The sequence below is a fragment of the Beta vulgaris genome, chromosome 2, assembly GCF_026745355.1.
Source record: "Beta vulgaris subsp. vulgaris cultivar EL10 chromosome 2, EL10.2, whole genome shotgun sequence".
NCBI lineage: Eukaryota > Viridiplantae > Streptophyta > Magnoliopsida > Caryophyllales > Amaranthaceae > Beta > Beta vulgaris.
In genome coordinates, this window is record NC_079203.1 from 22,853,768 (window position 1) to 22,877,059 (window position 23,292).

At 37.2% G+C, this 23,292-nt stretch overlaps 1 protein-coding gene across 1 annotated transcript; it reads right to left on the reverse strand.

Annotated features, from left to right (window-relative positions):
- Positions 1–812: 812 nt before the first annotated feature.
- LOC104887105 (hypothetical protein) lies at positions 813–17,328 on the reverse strand. Its single transcript, XM_010671694.3, has 7 exons — positions 16,831–17,328; positions 14,897–14,956; positions 14,339–14,587; positions 12,084–12,160; positions 9,334–9,410; positions 1,716–1,848; positions 813–1,620 (listed from the first exon to the last, which is right to left on the reverse strand). Exons 1-7 carry the CDS (start codon positions 17,276–17,278, stop codon positions 1,465–1,467), a joined length of 1,200 nt encoding a protein of 399 aa, XP_010669996.2. The 5' UTR covers positions 17,279–17,328; the 3' UTR covers positions 813–1,464.
- Positions 17,329–23,292: the final 5,964 nt, after the last annotated feature.

Consider the following 23,292-nt stretch of genomic DNA (forward strand, 5'->3'; position numbering starts at 1 on the left):
AAAATAATGCTTAGAGAAGGCTAAAATAAAAATACAACAGAATTATATCAAAATGAATGTCTATTTGTAGAGAATAAAAATATATGAATTCCGATATTTTTTGTATATTTTTCTGAAACTTATTTATTAAAATATACACATTTCAAAAATTGTGAAGGTTGTATTTTTTGGGCCAACAACACCATGACACTTGGCGCTTATTAAGTGGTCTAGACTTTCCTCTTGGCATGTGTGAGAGTTTTATACATTTGCAATTCTTTTGGGCAATGTGTGTAATGGCTTAAAAATTAAAATATCATTTTTACCAATTTTTTTTTTCCAAAATTACAATATTTATTATTATTTAATGAATGTTAGATGTTTGAAAATATCTATCCGTTAGATGTTTATCATACATCTATTTTAATGCTAGAACATCACCATTATATATAGGAAAAATTTACATGAATAATCCCAACTTTTACTAGTCTTCTAAAAATAATCCTAACTTTGAATTATTTTATAACAATCCCTACTTTAGGGAGTACTTTCTCAAAATAATCCAAACTATTAATTTTCTATATAATATAGACTTAAAACGGATTAGTACAAGCAAGAAAAGTGATATTTTGGCTATTTTGAGAAAAATTCCTCAAAGTTAGAATTATTCTGGAATAATCCAAAATTGAGATTATTTTGAAAAGACAGTTGAAAATTGGAATTATTCATGCTATTTTTTCCTTAAAAATATTATAAGTCATTTAGATAAATCAAAATGAGTCGAACAGACTATAACATAATCAATAGACATCACATGACCATCGAGAAAATCATTTGCAAAAGACAAAGCTTTCCTTTCCCAAAATCAAATTACTATTCAACTTACAGAAGACCATAAACCCTTTTCTGCTTACAAATAATGAGTATGTTGGTGAATACCATAGAGTTGGAACTCAAGTTGTAAAGCTTTAAGACGCCAAGTATTTAACCGTGTAATGACACAAACAAAGGAAGGCCACGCAAACCACATTTGAAATCTCCGAGGTTTATCTATACAGGAATACGAATTTACAAGACTATACACATTATTTCAGGCATGTATAGAAGAATTTGTCTCAGATGCTCGACCCCATAGATCAAGCAAAAACATGAGATAGTAAGAGCCACCATCAAAGCTGAGAGACAGCCAGTTGCCAGATGTGTTATGATGAATAAAGCTCAAATGCTGCCAAGCCGAAAGCATGATTTCGGTTGACCCCAGAAGAAAATTGCAATGATCTTCAATATATTAGATGATATAAGATGATGATTACTGGCTTATGGCAATGCCCATTTAATGCACGTCGTCTTCTAAACTGTATGCTCTTCAAAGAAAAAGGCTGAAGGAAGCATCTCTATGGGCCGGTGAAAAAAGTTGTAATGACAGTTGAGATGAGCTACCGAAACACACATGTCAGGAAAGGATGAGAACTTTTAAAACAACAATCATCTCTCCGTAGAAAGGGCATCCTCAATGCTTCTTATGACACTGCTAAGACTGCTGCCACTCTCAAGAGCCTTAACAGCTGCCTTATGAGCTTGCTCATGCCATTTAAGCAAATTATAAGACTGCAAAACTGCCCATCTTGCTTGATTTGACATCTACAGAAGATAAATTACAGCAGTTGCAATATAATTTCTTGAAGTTCATTTGCTTTGTGGAAAATAGTTCAATGGTTACTAACGCAAGTACAAACCTGTGGAACATTTAATGGAGGTTGCAGAAGTACACAGATACCCCTAAACAGATTCTCATCATTTTCTCCACCCTCAGCTTCTCCATAGACAAGAGCTTCAGCTGCAATACCAGCGAATAACACGATGCAGTACCTGACCATTTTAATGCCTCAGAAGCCAGTTACTAAAATGGACAATAATATATAATTTATTACTTGCTATGTAATCAAGCATTTATCAATGATCATGCAGCACAGAACTTCTTCACTCTTATAACTTCAAACAAGCAAGTTCTAGTCACGATTTAGGATTGTGTAATAAGATGTTACAAAAGTGTGAGTGTCCAAAAAAGTAAAAAATGAGCATGAATATCTTAAGCCACCACGTACAAACTGTTGTGGGTGAAATTTCACCTATGCCTGATTAGGGACATATCATTCAAGTTGGTTACCTACAATATTTGGTCAAGTAGTCAACCCCGTGGAAGTAAGTAACATCCTCAAGGGTTGTTACAAATAACAAGTCAACAACAAGAAGGGGAATCTCTTGTATAAAGGAGATAGTTTCAAGCCTTTAAAGAGTAGGCGATATCCTAGCTGATTGTTTCAGTCAACCAGCACATGCAGCAAAAGTAGGTTAAATCGGTCAAGATGGTTGCAACAGCCAGCAGAAATGATGCAAGACATCTCGGACATGACCAGTCAGACCACCTAATTAGTTAGGGTTTATTTGCTATAAATAAAGGTTAATGTACTAGTTCTCATTCCCACTCACTCCCACTCACTCTCACTCATTCTTACTCTCATCTATTGTAGTCTAATCTAAGCAATTAGTACAAGTTTACTTCTTGTTGTTCTTCTTGATTCTTGATTCTCGTTTGTAAAGAGATTATCTCCAATATCCTTCTCTTTTTCTTCTAGTATCAGTTTTCGTATTCTACATCAATGTGGCTACTCTAGTAAATTCTCCATTAAAAAACAATTTTATACTTCAATTGAGTTACTAAGATCGATGGCCTCTTTTCATAGGCAAATTGATCCCTTGGTAAAATTTGTCAAAAACAATTCGGCACCCACAGTAGGACCTTCGAACTAGTAACCAATTTCATAAAACATTATTGTAAAGGTTTTCAAAAAAAAAAAAAAAGATGTGATAGCATCCTAACTATTGTTGTGGAAGTTTTGGACGAACGAAGGCGAGCCAACGGCTATCGTCAAAGTGATTTGAAGTGCGGGTGGACATCTTGGTCGTCATGACCACCATGTCTAAGATGATTATCGTGATCGTCGTGTCCAAGATTACCGTCGTAACCATCATGTCCAAGATGACTATCGTGATCGTCATGTCCAAGATGACCGTTGTGACCATCATGTCCAAGATGACCATCATGTCCAAGATGACCATCATGTCCAAGATGACCATCATATCCAAGATGAATGTCATGACCGTCAACTCCAAGATGACCATCGTGTCCAAGCTAGATGAATGTCTTGACCGTTGAGTCCAAGATGACCATCGTGACTATCATGCCCAAGATGACCATGCGAGTTTCTTAGTGGACAACATTTTCATTTTCAGTCACCTTCCCTTGTTTTTCCCAAAGACAAGCAGAAGGCTTTCACTTGTAGGTACAATTCCACACTATTGATTTTTTTTTTATCAAACAATATCATTTTGGACAAGCTTTTGACACATAAATGAAGATGGTCTTGTCCACTTACGTAAAAATGACATTGTGAGGTCCAATAAGGAGCTGAAGTCCGGACATGTAAATGATGAGGACAACAAGTTTGACACTATAAACCTAACAAGTCATCATGACGAATCCATCAAAACTCCTAAGGAAGAAAAAAATAGATTAGTTTTGTTTTTAAACTAACAATGATTGTTTTACACGGTCATACAAATGTGACATCACAAGATAGTTTCTTTTGTGGACGTTCTCAATAGCTGCATTTGAGCACCCACATACCAAGGTTTTCAAGGAAGTCGACACTTACCGTGTGTAAAGGCAACCAACAGAACCATGGACACGTAGACTGACGACGTGTCCGTCAAGTCGAAACAAGGCGACCTGACTAAGATACCCTCGAAGTAAAAGTAAATTTCACGAATTCCTCGACCAAAACTCCCTCTAAAGGACGTGACAAATAATATCACAAATGCAACTTCGGACATTTTCAACTAAATCAGGATGGATGCAACTTCAGACATGTTCGACTAAATCAGGATGGATGCAACTTCAAACATGTTCGACTAAATCAGGAGGGTCAACGTGTGATATCGACATTTGGGACAACACCACCTACGACATGCGTTTCACGTATCTAGTAGGCAGCAAAAACGTCCAGGTCATGGATGTATCATATGTGTCGAAACATGTCGGACATGTCCTATTGAAAAGACGACACATCATATCGGACAAGGCGTCAACTTGTTGACGTGGCATCCTACCACAATACACACAAATTAAGATTTTACAAGGTAAAAACATTTTAATTTTAATTATGTTATGGAAGTAGCAGGTCAATAGTGAGTACGTCACCTTGAGGAGGAGGAAGTCTCTAAAATCCTTAACAAAATGAACCAATTGAGCTACACCGCAACTGACTCTTCTCGGATTGAAAAAAACAGTCTTGGTTGCTCATGACTCAAAGAGGCCAAACCCCTCAACACGTGACAAGTTAGACGAAATAACACTTTGGTATGTTGAATGACGTTGCACTACCATAATCTGACCGGGAAGTTTAACCTTTCAAATAAAGGCTTCTCGTTGTTTACTAATATATAACATATTGTCTAAAATGTCTTCGAAAATAATCATCCTTGTCATCATTCTCATAACTCATGAGGGCCCATTTAATATCAGTAGCCTGCTCCATGGTTGCTCGAAGCTTCGCGGTCTCGGCTACGAAGGCCTCTTCATACTTCGTTGAGAAAGTGTCCCAGCTAAGTTTCGGGAATGCCTCAATCACCACCTTCTCCATCCGAGCCAAGACCTCATCTTCCCCCATTTTGTGGGCATGATGGTCGACCTGGGTGGTGTAGTTGGTGCAAGGGTTGGTTTGCTGTCACTCGGCAAACCAACCCTCTTGACACTTCGCCAGCCTCTCCTCGACCTCGGTGGTGTAGTTGTTGCAAGCATCGGTTTAGCCTGAGGTCGCCGAGAGATCCTCTTCGGCCTTGTGCAACCTGTTCTCCAACTCCTTCTCCCTTAGGGCAGCATCTCGGTCCATGGTGAGGTCGAATTTTTTCTTCACTCACCCTTCCCGCTCTCTATCGAAGACAGTTTGATATTTCTCAATGGCCCTCTTGGAGTCATCGACCTTATCTTCAGCAAGCCGCTTCTCCTTGACCCTATAGTCCCCATCAAAAATTTTCTTGCCCTTCGTCCTCAAATCTTCCACCTGCTCTTCTAGACACACTCGGTTGCGAGCAACGTTTGTCATTCGGATGGAGAAGTGTCAAACGAAAAAGAGTTGGCCAACATATGCCTGCACCACTGATTAAAGAAAGTTAAGAAAAGGAACTCACATCGAGCCGTGAGCGATAGACTCGTTCGTCTCGTTGCCCCCTATGCATTCAGGTAATCCTGGTCAACCTTGTTATACATCTGCTTAAGGGCCACCTTTGGTTTTTTTTACGAACGACTAATCTTGGTAAAGGGGACGTCAGCCTCGACCGGAGTTGGGGATCTGGTAGTGTTACGTGGGCTCTGAGCGGCATCTATCCCCCTCGGAGAACAAAGAAATTGCCACATCATTTGCATGAATTGGCGACTCGACCGAGACGACTTGTTGAGAAGCCTTGGCCTTCTCAACCCACTCCTTCTCCCTCGCTAGAGCCTTCTCAGAGTGACTCGGTCGGCCACATCAATCCTTTCTCTTTCTCTTCGGCTTGGCAGGGTCGTCAAAAAGAGGAATTTTATAATGGATTAAGTAAGAAAGGCAGAAGAAACGCGAAGAAGATCATACCTTGAAAAATCAGATCCAAGGGTTTTTGGAAAATTTCAAATTCTCTCACCCCTGAACTGAGAAGTGAGAACTCCCTCGAAGTGCTTCGCTCCTTCACTGCTCCTCGCCGGTCACTGCATCGCCAATCATCGGTCCATAGTTTTCCTTCGCCACATCGCAGTCGATGTGCTTTATTGCGTCGTTTTTCTTCGCCGGTCATCCTTTGGTTTCTCCTTCTCTCACTGAGTGAAAATCTCTCTCTTAGATCTAGGGTTTTATTTTAATTTTATTTTCCGTTTTGTTTTTGTTTAATTTTTTTCTCTCATTCTCCTCACTTTCTGAATTCTCATGTTCTTTTTTTTCCTAAAGGACCTATTTTTTTTTTTTAACATTTAGGTTTTATTTTATTTTTACTTTCAGAATTGTTTTATTTTTATATTCTGAATTGTTTTATTCTTAATTTCTTTTTTGTTTTTGTTTTATTTATTCCCTCCTTCTCCTCACTTGTTTTCAAAATTATATTGCCTGGTTTTTTTGTGTGTTTTGTTTGGCTTTTTTTCCTGACAATCTTAGTTTCAAAAAGCGCGCCTAGGCGCAAGGCGGATCCAGGCGACGGCTAAAATGCATCCCAAGAGTGAGGCGAGGCGACCTACAGCAAGCGCGTTCGCCTCTGGCAAGAGGCAAGGGCAAAGGGGGGAGGAGAAAGAGTAAATCTTCGTTTAGAAGTTGGAAAAAAACCAAAAGAAGTTCAAATTTTAACTTAATTTTGCTTTAATTTGTTGATTTCGAGCAAAAGCCCTTTGTTAATTGCATGATATTTCATCAACTTGAACCTTAACTCAAAGCTCTAATTTTTGGGGAAAAACCCTAATTCGTGAATTGCGAACCAATTCCGAAAATTGTTGGTTGTTGCTTTGACAGAAGTTGCCAATTCCGCAAATTGTTGGTTGTCGCTTTGACCCGCGGCACCGTATTCCACCTCCGATGACCTGCAGAGTTTTATCTCTCTTCGATCTTCTCTTCTTCTATCTCTGTCTCTTTCTTCGATCTTGTCTCTTCTCTTTCCTACGAATTTATCCGACGAGTTTCCTTTCTTCTTTTCTTCAAAGCTTTTCTCATACTTGATTGTTGAATTGTCTATCGAGGCTCTTCCTTTCTCCAACTTTTTTTTGTTTTTCTTTTATTTTTTCGCCTTTATGACTGAGGTGGGCCACACGATTTTTATCTTCCACTTTTTATCTTTTTCCTTTTTTCCCTTTACCCTCTTTCCTTCTTCCTATCTGCTTTTGTTCTTAGCATATGGCCGTGTTTTTTTTTTCCAAACAAGTTATTTAATTTCATTGGTACACTATAAATACGCAATTATAAATTTTAAAGTAGCGAATTTAAAGTTTGGACAGTAGCTTATATTTTTTAATTACAATACCTTGTATTTTTTAATTATTATCTTCTTTTGAGTTAAATTAGGTTCTAGGATTTATTATTAAGCTTTTTGGTAACAAAGGTGCGCCTCGCCTACGAGATGCGTGCGCCTTCGCATTGCGCCTTATGCCTCCCTTCACCTTGCACCTCGGTGCGCCTTGCGCCTTTTAAAACTAAGCTGTCAATACTTTAATACTTTTTTAGTTTTTTTACACTTACAAAATTACAGCCGGCATCATTTATTTACTTTTGCACTCTATGGCTTGCACCCTAGCATCATTCCTTTCATTTGTGATTCAAATAATGTAAATTAATAAGCTTATAGTTTCCGTCTAATTTATGAAACTAAAATGTGAGGTAATATAATTCATTAATGTATTATATTTTTAATTTTTTTGTCGAATCCAAGCCGTACCCGTTTTTAGAAAATTTGATCGTCATTTTCCATCCCCGTACCCGTCCCCTACCCGTATCTGTATGTGTGCTACCTAGCCCATATATATAGGCAAACCTCGGAGAGCGCGCTTAGTCAACCCCATCGCGTCTTCTTAATCGGTTTTTCAGCCGGCCAAGTCGAACCTAAACTACCTGTCAGCCTTAGTCCTAGGGAGACGGATCGTAGCAAGCTGAGAGTCCAAAAGCACCCACTTAGTCAAAAAAGGACGGACCCAACACTCAAGAATAGAGCCGCCAAGTGGCATTTACAGCGAGGTGGGTAGAAGGCCCCGTTCGATCACCATAGGGATCATTAGCCCTTGGCCGACCGACATTTAGCCCACTCGGCCAGCATGGGACTCCTTGCCCATACTTAGTCAAATGTTAGCGGCTATCTAAGGTACCCGTTCCGACAACGTGAGGCTCATTATCCCATGGTCGAACAACATCCAACCCTCTCGGTAGCATGAGGCTCGCTTCCATCCTTCGACAGCATGGGGCTCATTAGCCTTTTGCCGAACACGTCCAACCTACTCGACCAGCATGGGGCTCCTTGCCCCTCTATCGATCGCTTTTATACTTAGCCAAATGTTAGTCAAGTATAAGGCACCCATTCTCATAGCATGGGTTTAATTAGCCCTTGGTCGAACGGCGTCCAACCCACTCGGCTAGCATGGGGCTCCTAGCCCCTCCGCCAAGTCACTTATACACTTAGCCAAATGTTGGTCAAGTATCTAAGGCACCCGTTCGGACGGCATGAGGCTCATTAGTACTTGACCGAACGACATCCAACCACCTCGACCAACATGGGGCTCCTTGCCGCTCTGCCGAGTCACTTCTATACTTTAGCCAAATGTTGGCCTAAGTATCTCAAGGCACACGTTCAAATAGTGTAGGGCTCATTAGCTTTGGCCGAACAGCGTCCAACCCATTCAGCTTTGCCGAGTCGCTACTTCTACTTAGCCAAATCACAAGCTGTGTACAAAAAGAGGTACCTATTCGGTAAGGCAAGGCTCCTACCCCAACAACACGGGCACATCAGTTGGATACTTGGAACATGGGAGACATTTGTTCCGCCAAAGCTGCGAGTCAGACTTGGGCTCGATGACCCCCTCTTTGGTGTAGGGCTAATTGTTTTGGCCAATTCGAGCATCTTCCAATGGGGTCCACATTCTTACGAGACAAGTAACAATGGTGGGTCCTAACATGGAGTTGATCTAATCCCATGGGGCTAGTAAAGTCTTGAGGTCCTCATAAGCAGGGAAAAGATGATTACCTTCAAAGGAAATAAAACCACTTACCTTCATAAGGGCCCATCTCCTCAAGGCTAACTGTTTCCCACACAGTATAAATAGCACCAGTCTCATCATTGAACATGTATTGAATTCTCACCTACAAAAACCAGAGCATCTCTTTCTACATTGATCACATCTTACTTAGCATCGGAGGGGCAATCTCGGAACCATCCCAGGCAGTCTAACCTTGTTTTGACAAGATTTCGATGTACGGATGACAGAGCTCAAGCGTACCGTCTTGGGACCCACATTAAATTTCTCAACCAACCACAATTCCTTAACTTCTCGACGTAAACAAGTTTCTATTCTATTCTTCCCTTTTCTTTCCATCTTCATAATAAATAAACATTTTTACAAATGAAATGCTTTCTTTAGATCCCCGTAATTCAATTATAATCTCGTTCAGTTTCAAGAAATCCTAAGATTGTATTTTTTATTTTTTTCAGTCATCCTCTTAAGTCCCTTCATGTTGTTATACTAATTTTTCTGTAATCTAACATGAAATGGCACAAAGCTGCAGTCTCAACTGTTACCTGTCAAAAGCTGTACTGCTAAGTCGTCCTCCAGCAAGCTCCTTCTCCAAATTCTCATCCCAGAATTGGGTCCCTGCCTGCAATAGATATAGCTGTTATCAAATTTGAAACTTTTCTCCGCATCTGCTGCAAATAAATACAAGTGCAGAGTGGAGAAAAAGGGAAACTATGACCTAATCTGACTACCCAATGGAATTGGAGTCAGATGATTGGTAAATAGCTTTAGAAGAAGACAAAGGGTCAATGATGCAGTAATTAATAATGGAAACAAAGAGTTGGGCCAATTACACATTTCCAATAACATAAAACCATGAATAACTTGATGCAACAGAAGAGGGAGCATTAGCAAGCAGTAACCAACTATTATCATCCACACCAGCAAAACTGCATACTAGGAGAAGGCAATTGCATTGCAATGCATAGATGTCATCTACAGATATGTCATTGGTGTACAAAGACTCACAAAAAATTGAGTCTAACAATCAAACATAACTCTTCATCATTGTGTTCAAAATAGCAACAAATTTTAAAAGCTGAAGAACTATGAAGCTCCACGAGCAGAAAAAAGAACAATTTACCGACAACTATGATCAGGAAGCTATCAACATTCTCCACTAGCACAAGGTTCAACGCAAGTATTGAGTTGGCAAAGGGACATATAAACGTCGATTTGTATGCCCGGCACAGAGACTCCAACTTTCTCCTAGTAAAAAGTAAAAACCCAATAAATCGTAACTCTTAAATCAATGGCATATTTAAAAGATATGTCCATAATAAAAGATTGGTACTACTAAACATGACCTCTGAGCAACGCATTTATACCCTTCTCTTTTTCCTAAGAGAAGATAGAGAAGCACATCAAAGCTAGGTCAGAAAGCAATCATCTTCTTGACTAGGGTTGTTGACTAATCCAGAATCCATCGAGATTAATTCGGATTTTGGAAATAAAACTGTATCCCAAAAGTATGGACCAAAGACCAAGCAAATCAAATTTCGTTCTTGGGCTAAAAAGAACTAGTAGTTATTGACTAGTAAGAAAGGTCTGAAATGGATGCCAAAATTGTCCTCTCAAATGGTTGTAGTTATTTGGCAAGTTTGCAAGTCTAACCTATTCTTAGAGCATTGCAGATGATATAAGACTTCAAAAAATCATTTGACAAAAGTGATAGATACTCTTCAATTGCCAATTTGGAGCTAGCGAGTTATGAGAGAGATATCAATCAACTTTGGCACTTTTTTCAGCGTTAATTTAGGGTGCGAAGCTGAGGATGCATGTGAGTTGAAGAAGTGATTTTGTTTTTCTCCATATATGCATTCATTTCCATTTCCCTAGTTTCTATATGGACTTCAAATCCAACAACTTTTTTTTCTCATTTAGCAATATAAAATAATGTTTGGCTCAATTAGTAGAAGAAAGTTTCACGAAAACAATGACTTATAGAAACTCAAGAAATTAGTTCAATTTGGTGTGGACCGGAAAGCGGATTTGAACTGGATAAGACTGGAGCGTAATCCAGAATTTGGACAATCAAGACCACATAGTAAGACGAAAATCTTCCGCTTCAAGTACGAACTGGCTTAAATAATCCATGCTGATTCTCCGATCTCATGGTGTCAAAACAAGGCTGGTATTGTATCGCCCATGTCGTAAAGGTTTTCAAATCTACCGAACCGATATTACCCGCATCATAAAGGTGTAAAAAAAAACATGTTTTAGACGGGTTCAAGGGATATCCATGCCGATATTTGGCGATATGACAACCGCATCATCCCCGTTTGCGCATCACGGTGACCGTTACCGCGATCGTGATCGAAGCCGCATTTTTGAACTATGTCCATGGACTAAACTAAAATAGTCATTCTCTAGACACCATGATCAAGTGGCTTTAACAATCACATCTTAATTTGGAGGGAAAAAGCCCTATATTTGAGTACAAGCTTAGTAGCTCCGACCCTCTGTTTTGGTTAAAATCTAAATTACACAAGCTTTAACACTTTCCATCTGAGAGCCAACCTCTTCAATTGCCAAAAAAAAGTTGATGCTAAGAACACGGGAAAACAAAAGGTTGCATATATATGGACTAGTAATATGGCTCATAAAAAAAGTCCTTGCTTGATATTCATAATACTCAATCGAGGCTGGGAGACATTTTATTTCTTAGAAGTGGTACTAATTACTAACTATATAGGACAAAATCATGTTAAGAAACATTAAAGTTACAAGCAAATTCTAATTGCAGACGAAAACATCAACACTTTGTTTTGAATAGGAGGAAATGGAGATAAAGGGGAGAAACAAAAGGGAGGGGAACAAGTTCCCTTGTTTGGATAAGGGATTGAGGGAAGGAAGGGGAGGTAGAGGAAAGGTTCTATTTTCCCTCCCTCTTTAATGACATCATTCTTCCCAGATTGGAGAGATTTGGAGGGGAAATTGAGCTCCATTTCCCCACTCCCTTTCTTTTCCTTCTCCTTCCTTTCCCTCCTATAGTGCTATCCAAACAAAGTGTAAAGCTAAAGCTGCTTAAGCATAACAAATGTGGGATATGTAAGACAAACACCACAAGAGCTCAATTTCACTCTCTTTTGAGCATTTTTTTCCATTTCTTAAATCGTCACAATCTAATGCCAATGTTACTGGAAATATCATTTTAAATAAAGCCCATGCATGCCTATAGCCATATAAACAGAGATATGTACCAGGTGGCAAGTCACAATCAAACAAGACTAGACAACAGAGTATCCATAAGTACCTGCCCTTGAATTCCCATCTGCATCGCCACAATTGGGTCTAAAATGACTCCGCGAATGGGGCAGCCCATAAGATATGCTGAAAATGCATCCAATACAAACAAAAATATTCAGCGGAGAATGATTGCAAATGTATGTTAGATTCATCTACTGGCAGCCAGCCATACAAGTGCTAACACGACATGACAAAGATCCTGACACAGGACCTGGACTCACCAGTTTACAGTTGCACATGACAATAAATTAGCGAGATAGAAGCAGTGTATAAAAAAGTATGCCTTAGGCACAAGGCGATTAGGTTTAAGTGCTTTATTTGTGCTGGGCGAGGCGATTTCAAAGAGGCGCACTATGGATTGCTTAGCACGTCATTAATCCTCAAGTTGCCTCTATGTGGTAAAAAGGTTGGGAATGAGGACAAAGCGGAAGTTTTGCTTGACACGACACTAATCAGGAAACAATATGTCATATTAGTTAAAAATAAAATTTAATCAGCACCATTTCAGAACAAATGAGGCGAAGAGAATAGAGCCTAACTAGTAAACACTCTTTAGCTATTCGTATTATCTTTTCTGGAACTTTTTTTACTCAATTAATTTGTTCTATGTTTGAAATAAGTGAAACACTTCTCTCAAAAAGCTCTCACATAAAAGAGACAAGTGTTTCACTTATTTCAAAACTAAAGAAGTATATAGATTCTTGTGCGGGCCCTCCTTATGGCACACCCCTTTTTTGCGGTGCGGCGTATCTATAATGACTATAAATGATACAAAATGTTATAAAAATGACACATAAAAAATAGACATAGAGATTAAAATAAGACTCATTATAATGAGACAGAATATCATATCAATGATACTCATACATATGAGATAGATTGTCATATATATGAGACAGATTATCATATATCTGAGACAAATTATCATATAAACTAGCTTTATATGCATGCAATGCTTGCGAAAGCATATAGGAAGAACTTCTTTGCATTTTTTTTTCCAATGAATTGTTGTTCAGGTTAAGAGTGGTACTTATTTTATTTTTTACCCCCCCCCCCTCCTTTTCGTTTAAATGAAGCATTTAGTTATCTCCTTTTATTCCTTTTTCTATTTTTTTGGTGTCCCCCGTGTGTTGCCATATATAATACTAGCAATTTATGCACGCGATGCGTGCCTCACTTTTTTAGAACATAAGTTATAACTTTTTTGGGCATAAACAAAGGTAAAATTTGAACATTAAGACATGTTTTTTGGGCTAGTTAATTTTGTTGATTAAGCCTATATCACTTAACCAGACCCGTCTTTTATTATTTATTTTATTTATACTTTCTTTAAGATTTTTAAAATTAAAACTGATGAGCGATAAAAGAATATTACTCAGATTTATTAAGGATTTCTTATATTTTTATCAACAAAGAATTTTGTTTTAATTAAATCATTTCACTTTGTTAATTGATTGTATTTTCCTTTTTGATTTACTACTTGATTGTGTATTAATTGATCAAATATTTGATTGATATAATTTTCTTTGTTACTTTTTTTTATGCTATATTTGAGTTTGATTTTCTTTCATCTTTTTTTATGGTAGAGTAGTTGATTTACTACGGGGTAATTAAGTAAATTTATTAGGGGACATCATTGCTTCCCCCTTAGCTTATACAATAGAGATAATAGAGATGATACTCAAAAGTGGAAAAAAATGTCATATAAAAAGAGACAAGATGATATATAAATGATACCACATATTATGTAAATCAGACTTATGAAAATGAGATAGAATGTCATATAAATGGGACCCATAAATATGAGAAAACGTTATAATTAATGAGACTCATAAAAATGAGACACTATGTATTTAAATGAGACATAAAGATGTAAAAACTAGACATGTTATAAATTCATAACAATGAATTACAACACTATGTTATCAAGCTCTTTCCCTTTCAACAACTAGAAACATAACAGCATTGAGTCCTTTCGTTCTATCCTCCTTGTCTTGTTTTTTTCTTTCACGTAGTGCATTATTACAATCTATAGAAAGATAAATAGGTAGCATGATTGTCAAACAGCGTAACTTGGACACTTGGTGTTTTTGACATGCTTATGTATTCAAGTGTTAGATTCGACATGCAAGTTGGAGTGTCTAGAATATGACATGGTCTCCGGAAACATGAAACTCCGAGTAACAAATGTTGCAATTCACAAAGATATCCATGCACTATCCTGGACAATGTAATTTAATACAAAACACTACAAGAACTTACCGGTCAAAAGATGCCCTGCTTCATGAACAAGGATGCGACGCTTATATGGAGGCCAATAACTAGAAATCTGAGCAAGACATGAACCACCAAGAAAAACAGAGTCTACTAAAGCTAATCCCAAAATAGTGGCTAAATTGGGCCTCAAATCTATTCCTTGAGAGAGCAGATAAGACACGCCACCAAGAAAGATAAATAAAACAGCACTAGAAGCTCCACTGATGCCCCACTTTTTTGGAGAGAGTTTGGACACTACAAGAAAAAACACAATGAAGAAACATATGTTAAAATAAAACAAATAAACATTCAATTATTTGAGCTGTACTAACAATGTAATTAATTCCCGTCAAAAAAAAAAAAAAAAAAACAATGTAATTAATTGATGCATATAGCTACAATAGAGATAATTAATTGATGTATTTGAGAGATTTTAAATGAAGCATGAAGCCGCAGTTGCATTTTCATAAAAGAAAAACAAGCAGTAAGTAATGTCGTGGGCCAATATTTGGATCAAAGACCAAGTTTGCATGAGGGTGGAAAGTTGAGTGTCAGAGGACAAACCTTCTAACCCAGTTGAAGACTTTAGAATTGTTGGTGTGACATTTCGTGGTCCTTCCAGAACTAAATATATGATAAGAAACAAAGGTGTTAGCTAATTAACATCCAACAAAAAGTATTAGTAAACAAATTGGTCAATAGAGTCTGAGAGACAAGTGTATGACAGAGGCAAGGAGCATGAGGAAGAAGGAATGAAGTATTTAGCATTGCTTTTTATGTTCTCATGGGTGAGAGAGGTATTAAGCCTACTACACAAGACTAAGGGACTTCTCGTTGTATTGACTAAGCAAAAGCAATGACTGCAAACTAAGATAATGAACAAAGGTGATAGAGCTTTATTTTACTATTTCTCTTGACAGAAGTACAGAATTACACAACAATCTAATTTCACTTCTTCCTACAATTGCTCATAGTTGACTCCTTCCTTCCAGTGATTCACAACAATTAGGTGCACGCTTCAGAAAGACATTACATGTGCAATAGCCCTTAAGTTTTGCTACTAATACAAGCTTGGGGGAAAGATATTTTTTGCAAGCATCAGCTTCATCGCACGCCGCCAAGTGAGAAGAAGAATAAAAAGAGCAATTTGATGAGCAATAATATTAGCATCTTTAGATCTACAATGGTCTCGACTCTCAACCTAAAAGATTAAGCTATAAAGAGGCAAAGAGCATGCCTAGAAAACAAGACCTAACCTGTAAACTGGTATAAGAAATCCATGGGGAATAGTGGACCAATATGACCTTACTCATATCCAAAGGAAAATCCCCATTAACACCCACAACTTTAATAGCTATCCAAGCACTTTCATCCATAGCCTTATGACCTCATCACAGATAAAGGAATAATGAAACAGTTGATGTTGCAAGTATAGGTGTTTCAAGGCTCAAAGGGATGAGGAAACTAGGAAAATCAAGAAAAAGTCCTGTTCATTGAATTGTGGCAAAACCAGTTCCTTATAGGTGAAATCAGCGCATCTGGGGTGCTAACACATATTTGTCAATTCACCCTAAGGTTAGCCCAACACCCTCACACATGCACTTACGAGAAAGGATTCAGAGTCACACAAGCCTTTGATAAGGATGGATAAGAAGAGAGTTTGATTAAGATTTTAAAGAGTAGAAAACATCAAAAGGAGACAGGTTATGTGTACAGAGGATCAGAATATAAATATATCTATGTATCCACCTGGAAGGCAGCTATGAAATCAAACTAAGAAATGAATGGTGTTCAAAAATGCATTGAGATTTGAATATTCCATGATAAACGCGAATCATGCTTCATTACAAATAACAAGTAGGGAGTCAAAAAGGGCATGAATACAAAATTTCATAGCTGCTAAAGTAATCAAACTGAAAAACGGGAATCCAAAGACCCCAACAAAAACATTTAAGCTAGCACAAAAAAGGCATGGAGTTGCACAGCCTTCCTCAATTCGAGCCCTTACAGGCTCCCAACGTCCAAATTTTCGATTTTCTTCTTTGCTATAAGATTAGCACACAGATACCCAGTGTTTAATATACAGGTACCTGTGAGCTTGGTTGACAAAACTCGACTTATGAAGCCGTCAATTCAACAGTTGATTCATCATAGCGCCTTCTTAAACAAACTAATTATTTGACAACCTACTGTCTGTGCTTTTAGGGTAGGTGTCGTACAATCTTACCCTTGATCACTCAAGACAATTTTAAAGTTCAACGAGTCGTGTAAAGGCTAAAACAAAAACCATAAACATAAAAACATCATAAATTACCCCAATTACATGATAATTCAATAGAAATGGCCGCAACAACAATTAGAAAAACAAAAAACACCATTTCTTACCTTCTTCCCAAAACCCCCCTATTTCCCCCTAAGTTTCTTCCTATAATCCCCTGTTATAACTTATAACAGTATACGTTAATCGAATTAAAATGTAGGGGGATATTAAGACTTACCAAGATTTCTACATTTCCCAAAATTAGGTAAAACACCTCTGTCCTTGAGAAACACATAAGCACTACTTACAAGCCTCATATCATCCGCATTTAAGCAAGTATCCAAGACCTCCCAATCTCTCTCCAATAGAGGAAGACCCAATTCAGGACGAGTCCGAATCGGTGACCCGGTTTCCTCATCGGGTTGAATATGAATACCATCAATAGATTTCAAGAACTTGAGTGCTCTAGCAAGGTCCTTCTCTTTCACTGCTTCCTCATATTCTTTCCACCCATTAAAAGCTCGAACACCACTAATGAATTGGGAGCTGTTTTTCTTGAATTGGGAGTTCCCATTTAAGCCAAGAGAGAAGTGGCATGAGCGAGGATAATTTGGGACTGTTGGGTGTTTGGGAGAGGGAGAGAGAGGGAAAAGTGTGAACCGTGGAAGGAGGGAGGAGAGAGCCATCAGAACACCATTAGTGAATACTGCATAGTGATGCTAGAAATATAGCACCATTAGTGTCATGTTTTTATGTAAACTAGTTATTAGAACCGGTTCCGGGTAAGAAAAAAATTCATCTATCAATATCTCTATTATATAAGCCAAGGGATGAGGTGTGATGTCCTCTTTTGAAATAACTAAAATACCCTTAATGATCTAATTAATTAATGGAATGAAAAAAATTACAAAAGCAAATCATTTAAAAATTCTCATTCCAACTTGCCATTTAAAACAAGTTTAAAATGGTATATGCATCAAATACTTCAATCAAAAATTAAATGGACAAAATCTTTATACCTTATAAAAAAAGATGGCATACATAACATGCACATGAAAAGTCTGAACATTCACTACCTTTGATACTCTTTAATTCCGTTAAACCAACTCATTATTTTTGTTTTTTCTGTTCAATATTCATTCACAAAAAATTAATGTTAACAATCACTCACAACCTTTTTATTTTTTTACATTAGCGAATTAATAATATATCTAAATTCATCTAACTGTTGAATTTTTCACATTTAAGTTTAATCATAAATAAAGTACGAATGGAGTATCTAATAAAATAACAAATTTTGAAATTAACGCACGCATCGCGTGCATATGAAGGCTAGTAATACTTTATAATAATAACACTAAGTACCACTTAGCCTATTGGTTAAAACTTTAGTAGATGTACTTGAGGTCTTGAGATCAAACCTTATACTCTGCAATTTCTTGTATAGATTTAGATTTACTACACGAGAGCTGATCTTTTAGGAGAGATGCCAAAATGATATCTCGCATGGGCTTATATCAAAATGACATTTCATATGGGCATTTTAGTCTTTTCACATAATAAAGACAAATGTCAAGCTGGAGCAATCATAATTTACATGCATGTGGGTTAGTCTTCTCTCTCCTTCCCTCACTTTCATTCTCTCTTAACCTTTGTCTTTTTCCCTCATCAGCTGTTATCGAAAAAACTTGAAATAAGGTACTTTATCAATTGTTGCTGATTAATAATTTTGTTGTTAATTTATTAGAATAAAAAAACAAAAATAAAATGGCAAAAGTATAAACAGAGGTGCGAAGGAGAAAGGGATACGAAGGAGGAAGTGGCTGGCGAGCCTTGCCGATGCTGGGCAGGGGAAGGCGAAAGGTGGTAGTGGTCGGATGGTGCTGGGAAGGTTTGGGGGGTGAGCTACGCGAAAAATCAGTGATGTACAGAAGTTTTCATGGTTAGAGAACCGATGACCTGTTTAATAAGTAATAAGTTAGGATGGCGTGTTTTCTTTGATGCTTGCAATCTTATAGGTAATTTCGTGAAGTGTAATCTGTAGTGGAATTGTCTCGCTTGTCATATAATTGATCTTTTGAGTTCAAACTAGATATTGAGATGCGGACATTTTCAAGATGTATCAATACGAATGAATTTCATCATAATATATGTCAAATTTTGATTCCTCATATTTTTATGTCTCTACTCTGGTCTGCTTTGTGCTTATATGGATTGCTTATGGGTCTACTTGTGCCTAGTATCAAAAATTGGGTGATTATAATCAGTTGTTGAGTCGATTCCCATTGGGAAGACTGGGCTTTAAGGATGACGGGTCTGGTAAGCTAAGGTATCTCCCGAACGCATTCAAGCAAGCTATAATTTGAAATTTGTTGTGTAATGAAGTGCGGGAGACTATAGGTTAATCTTTAAGGGCAGTTAGTATAGTTTTCTTGAAACATGATATTGGTGAGATGAAGGGATCTTGAGTATCGAGCAAAGCTTCATTGAAGCTTTACATATATAGCTGGCGATAAATGAAGAAAGTGAGGGAGGGAGAAAGAAGAAACAAATCAAAAGTGAAGATAGAATTCAATGTACAGTCAAATAAATGTCTTTAGGATGTTTTAATGTTTATTTTTTTTCATGGAAGGTCATAGTTAATTAATGTAGTAGAAATCGAGCCCTAAATGAAATAGACTCGACAGAAAAGAAAATGAAGGAGCATGGGAGGGACTCTCCAACTCAACCTAGAAATGATTAAGCCCCTTGCAATGTTGATAAGATGCGCAAGGGGTTGCTGTTGTTGCTAACTTTTTTGCTGCCAGCAGATTTGAAAGTCCGCCACTATCAACCATGTCCTGTAGAGTATTCCCTAAGGCCCAACATGCAGATGTTGGGTGTCCATTCCCTTGGTGGTACTCGCAATAGGCATTAGGGTTTCACTTCTTGTGCCTATTTTCAGGTGCAAGGTCTGGAGTAAGATCGATATGCTATACTGCTCCTTTTTTATGAAGCCTATTGAAAGCTTATTCTAAAGTCATGCCCAATGGAGTGAAGGTTCTTTGAGGATTTTGATAACCTCCCTTTTCAGTAGCTAGGGCATTGACATCAATACCTTTGGAGCTAGAAGGATTGTTGTTACTCTTCTTGAAAGAGTTGCTGTTGTTGTAACCCTTACTTTTTTAGGTTTGGACCTATTCTTTGATCAGCAGGCCTACCTTATAGAGTTTCATGAAAGACTCTATGGGTTGGAATTTGATGTGATCCCTATATTTGGGCTGCAAGTTACAGATCACAAGTCAGACTTGGTCGTCTTTAGTTGGCATGTTAATCATTTGTGCTACTTTATCCCTCCATCTGTTAAGGGAGGTGACAAAGTCTTTGTTGGAGTTTTAATTAGTTAACTCCAACTCAGGCATGCCAATAGGAAGTTGAGTATTGTATATATATTGTTTGTGGAACTCTTCTCTGATGCAGTACCAGTCATTCAGCTTGGTTTTGTTCAATGATCTGAACCACTTGGATGGATGTGTATCAAAGGTCAAGGAAAATACATAAGCAAACAAGTCTTTGCTCATGCCCCTGACGACCATAGAAATGGAAAAAGGCTCTCAAGTGATCGTATGGGTCTTCGACCCCATGAATTTTGGGAGGTCACCCAACGCTACCTTTTTAGGGAAGTTTTTTCCTCAGTTCACGATCAATGATGTCATGGCCATGAGCCTGACTCTCATGTGCAGGAATTGATTGGATCAATTTCTCGAGTTTTCGAAGCTCAACTCCATCTTGGACTTGATTGGAGGTGGTGGTGGTGGAGTGTCGCGTTGTTCGTCTTCTTTAGTTAGTTTCTCTCTTAGTGCCTTGATATTTGTTTCTTGTTCCTCAAGACGAGAGTTCATTAGTTGAAGTTGAGCCATGATGGCACTGAGTTGTTCATTTGTGTCCCCCATTTCAGATGGTGATTCAGAAGAGTCGAAGGACTTGTCTAAAAAGGTTAGGATGCACTTGATGAGTCTGGGAGTAGGTCGACCTTATTGCCTCTCTGTTGGACGTTCTCAAGTTATAATCTCACGATTGGTCCTGAACAAAAATAGGATGAACCTCGAATTTTAAGAAATGAAGCTTTTGAAATGAGAAATGGGAATGGAAAAACGGAAGAATGAAAATGAGAAATAATTAGAAATGAGTATGATTTTCGACTAGTATGGGCTTGACCATGATGGAGATATGGGCCTAGCTAAATGCACATGCAGACATGGAGTGGACTGGACTATGCAAGCAGACTGAATGATTGGACTTTGCTGAGTACTAGACTTTGCACTTACAATAAATAGACAAGACACAAAGCAGGGTAGACAAATAAATGTGGTTGACTTAGGGGATGAACTTTTATATTCCGAAGACTTAAATTTTATAGTCCAAAGACTGACTAGGATTTACATATAATGCAAACTAGACTTAGGAAAATTTTATTGTCCGAAGACTGACTTTTATAGTCTGGACACTGACTTTTATAGTTCGAAGACTGACAAGGGTTTACATATAATGCAAACTAGACCTAGGGAAATTTTATTGTCCTAAGACTCAACTTTTATAGTCCAAATATCATTAAATTGTATTGTATTGATTGAGTTGTATTATTTAATATCCTCTTAGAATTAATTCATTGTTATTTACTATAAATTAATGATTTCAAGCACACATGCCATCTTCTCCATGCTTTCACACGTCCATATTGATGCAACAACAAGTGGGCTTCAATCACACTCCCATTTAAGTAACAAATCCGGGTATAAAATCAACACTAAAACACCGCTTGCAACCTTGGATTGTAAGATGATCCAAATCCAGAAATTGGAAAGATCATCTAAATTGAATATTATGAGTCGGCTTGACGCACATGTATCAAGTACCAAACTATGAATGCCAAAGTACCTTATTATGAATTCCAAAGTAAACAAAATATGATTATCAGATAAGTTAAAAATAATAATATCGTGTTTTTAAGTTTAATAAATTGAGATAAGTTCAAATAAGTCCAGTTAAAAGTATACAATGCTACTCTTGCATTGATACTTTTCAAACCCTTGAACCGAAACCTTGAAGTCGTACCATGGTGTCCTATAAGTCATACTTTAGTACCCTTGAAACCAAACTATGGTACGCCGAAGCCATAATTTGGTACCCCTTAAGCCATATATTGGTATCCTATATAGGATACATTGATAACAAAAATATATTTTAATTAGTCTTTTAGTCATCACTACAACAAATCATCACTTGTGCCACGAATTATGCCACGAGAAATCAAAATTCGTGGCATAATTGCATATAGCCACGTGAAAAATAAATAGTAAGAGAAAAGCTAAAGAAGAAGAAAAATTTATGCCATGGGTAAATAATTTCCCGTGGCAAATATTAAAATTATGCCACGGGTAGATATTTTCTCGTGGCAAACTTTAAACTTCAGGCAAGAGTAAGAAATTTTCGTGGAAAACATACATTTATGCCACGATTTTTGCCACATTACAAATTTTCGTGGCTAAATCTATTTTGGGCACCGAAAAATAGAATATAGTGGCATATAATTTCATGGCAATAAATATACCTTTCATCACATTTAGCCATCAGACTTTGTTATTCTATATAAAAGTATATTAAACATAATACATATTAAAAGTAGCGTATATGTGGTCCATTTTTGTTAAAACACATTAACATTTTTTTATAGAAATGTTGAGTTTTTTTTCGAAAAAAGTGTTTAACAACCAACTAGGAACACATAAATCTATCTATAAATAATGTCTTTTAAGTAAATAAATTTATTGTAATTCTATTAACTTATTTATTCTTCTTTGTATTTATTTTCAAATTAATTTATTAAACATACATATCTAAGCATATTTGGTTCAATATTTGTTTCTTACTTAAACGTAAAATTTAGATCAAATTAAATTTAGATCAAATTTTTTTGCACCCAAAATAATGGCGCTAATCATATGCTTATGGCGTAGAAGGAATTTTGGCCGAAATCTAAACCTAACTGAGTTATTTCTCACATATCTATCTAACGCTATTCTTCTTGTCATCAAAAACCGCCATTAATTCTCACACCATCACAACAGAGAGGCCCGACTGTGATTCACGCATGCAATTCGACAATCGAACTACTCCCTCACACCATCGTTGGTAAGATTGCAATTCAATCGATTGGCTTTTACGAATTTGTATTCGTTGCAATTCAACCATTCTTGTTCTGTCGTTTCTTTGATAATCGAAATCGTTTCAGAAATTTGTTCCAAAGAGAATAGAAGACAAAGAACCCATCCTTGAAGTTGAACTGGTAATTCGTCAATCCTCTCTTTATTCATGGTGTTTTGATTATTTTAGGGATTTTCGATTTTAGTCGTTTTGTGTTGTATGTAAATTATGAATCAATTTTCCGATTTTAGTGGTTTACGCTCTAAAGCTTTTGAAATTGTTTAGCATCAAGAAAGGAGTTGAATTGTCTTTTGTGTAATGAAAAATGTATTCTTTACTTGATACTGAAATCAAGCTCTTCTTGCTTCGAATGTTTTTTGTTTTATATTTGGGCTTTTTGTCTCTTTTTTTTCTTCCTTTTCTTCTCTTTTATTGTTCGTTTGTCTGACAATTCAACTCCTTTCTTGAGGCTAAACAATTTCAAAAGCTTAGAATCCAAAACTGAGTTAGAAAGAGC

Bases quoted from the DNA above. Each gene is read 5' to 3' on its own strand.
- LOC104887105 (XM_010671694.3), bottom strand. From the start codon at position 17,278: ATGGCTCTCTCCTCCCTCCTTCCACGGTTCACACTTTTCCCTCTCTCT. The intron at 12,161-14,338 runs GTAAGTTCTTGT...ATGCATTTTCAG, and splicing joins AGCAGGGCATCTTTTGACCG to CATATCTTATGGGCTGCCCC. The intron at 1,621-1,715 runs GTTTGTACTTGC...TATCTTCTGTAG, and splicing joins CTCCATTAAATGTTCCACAG to ATGTCAAATCAAGCAAGATG.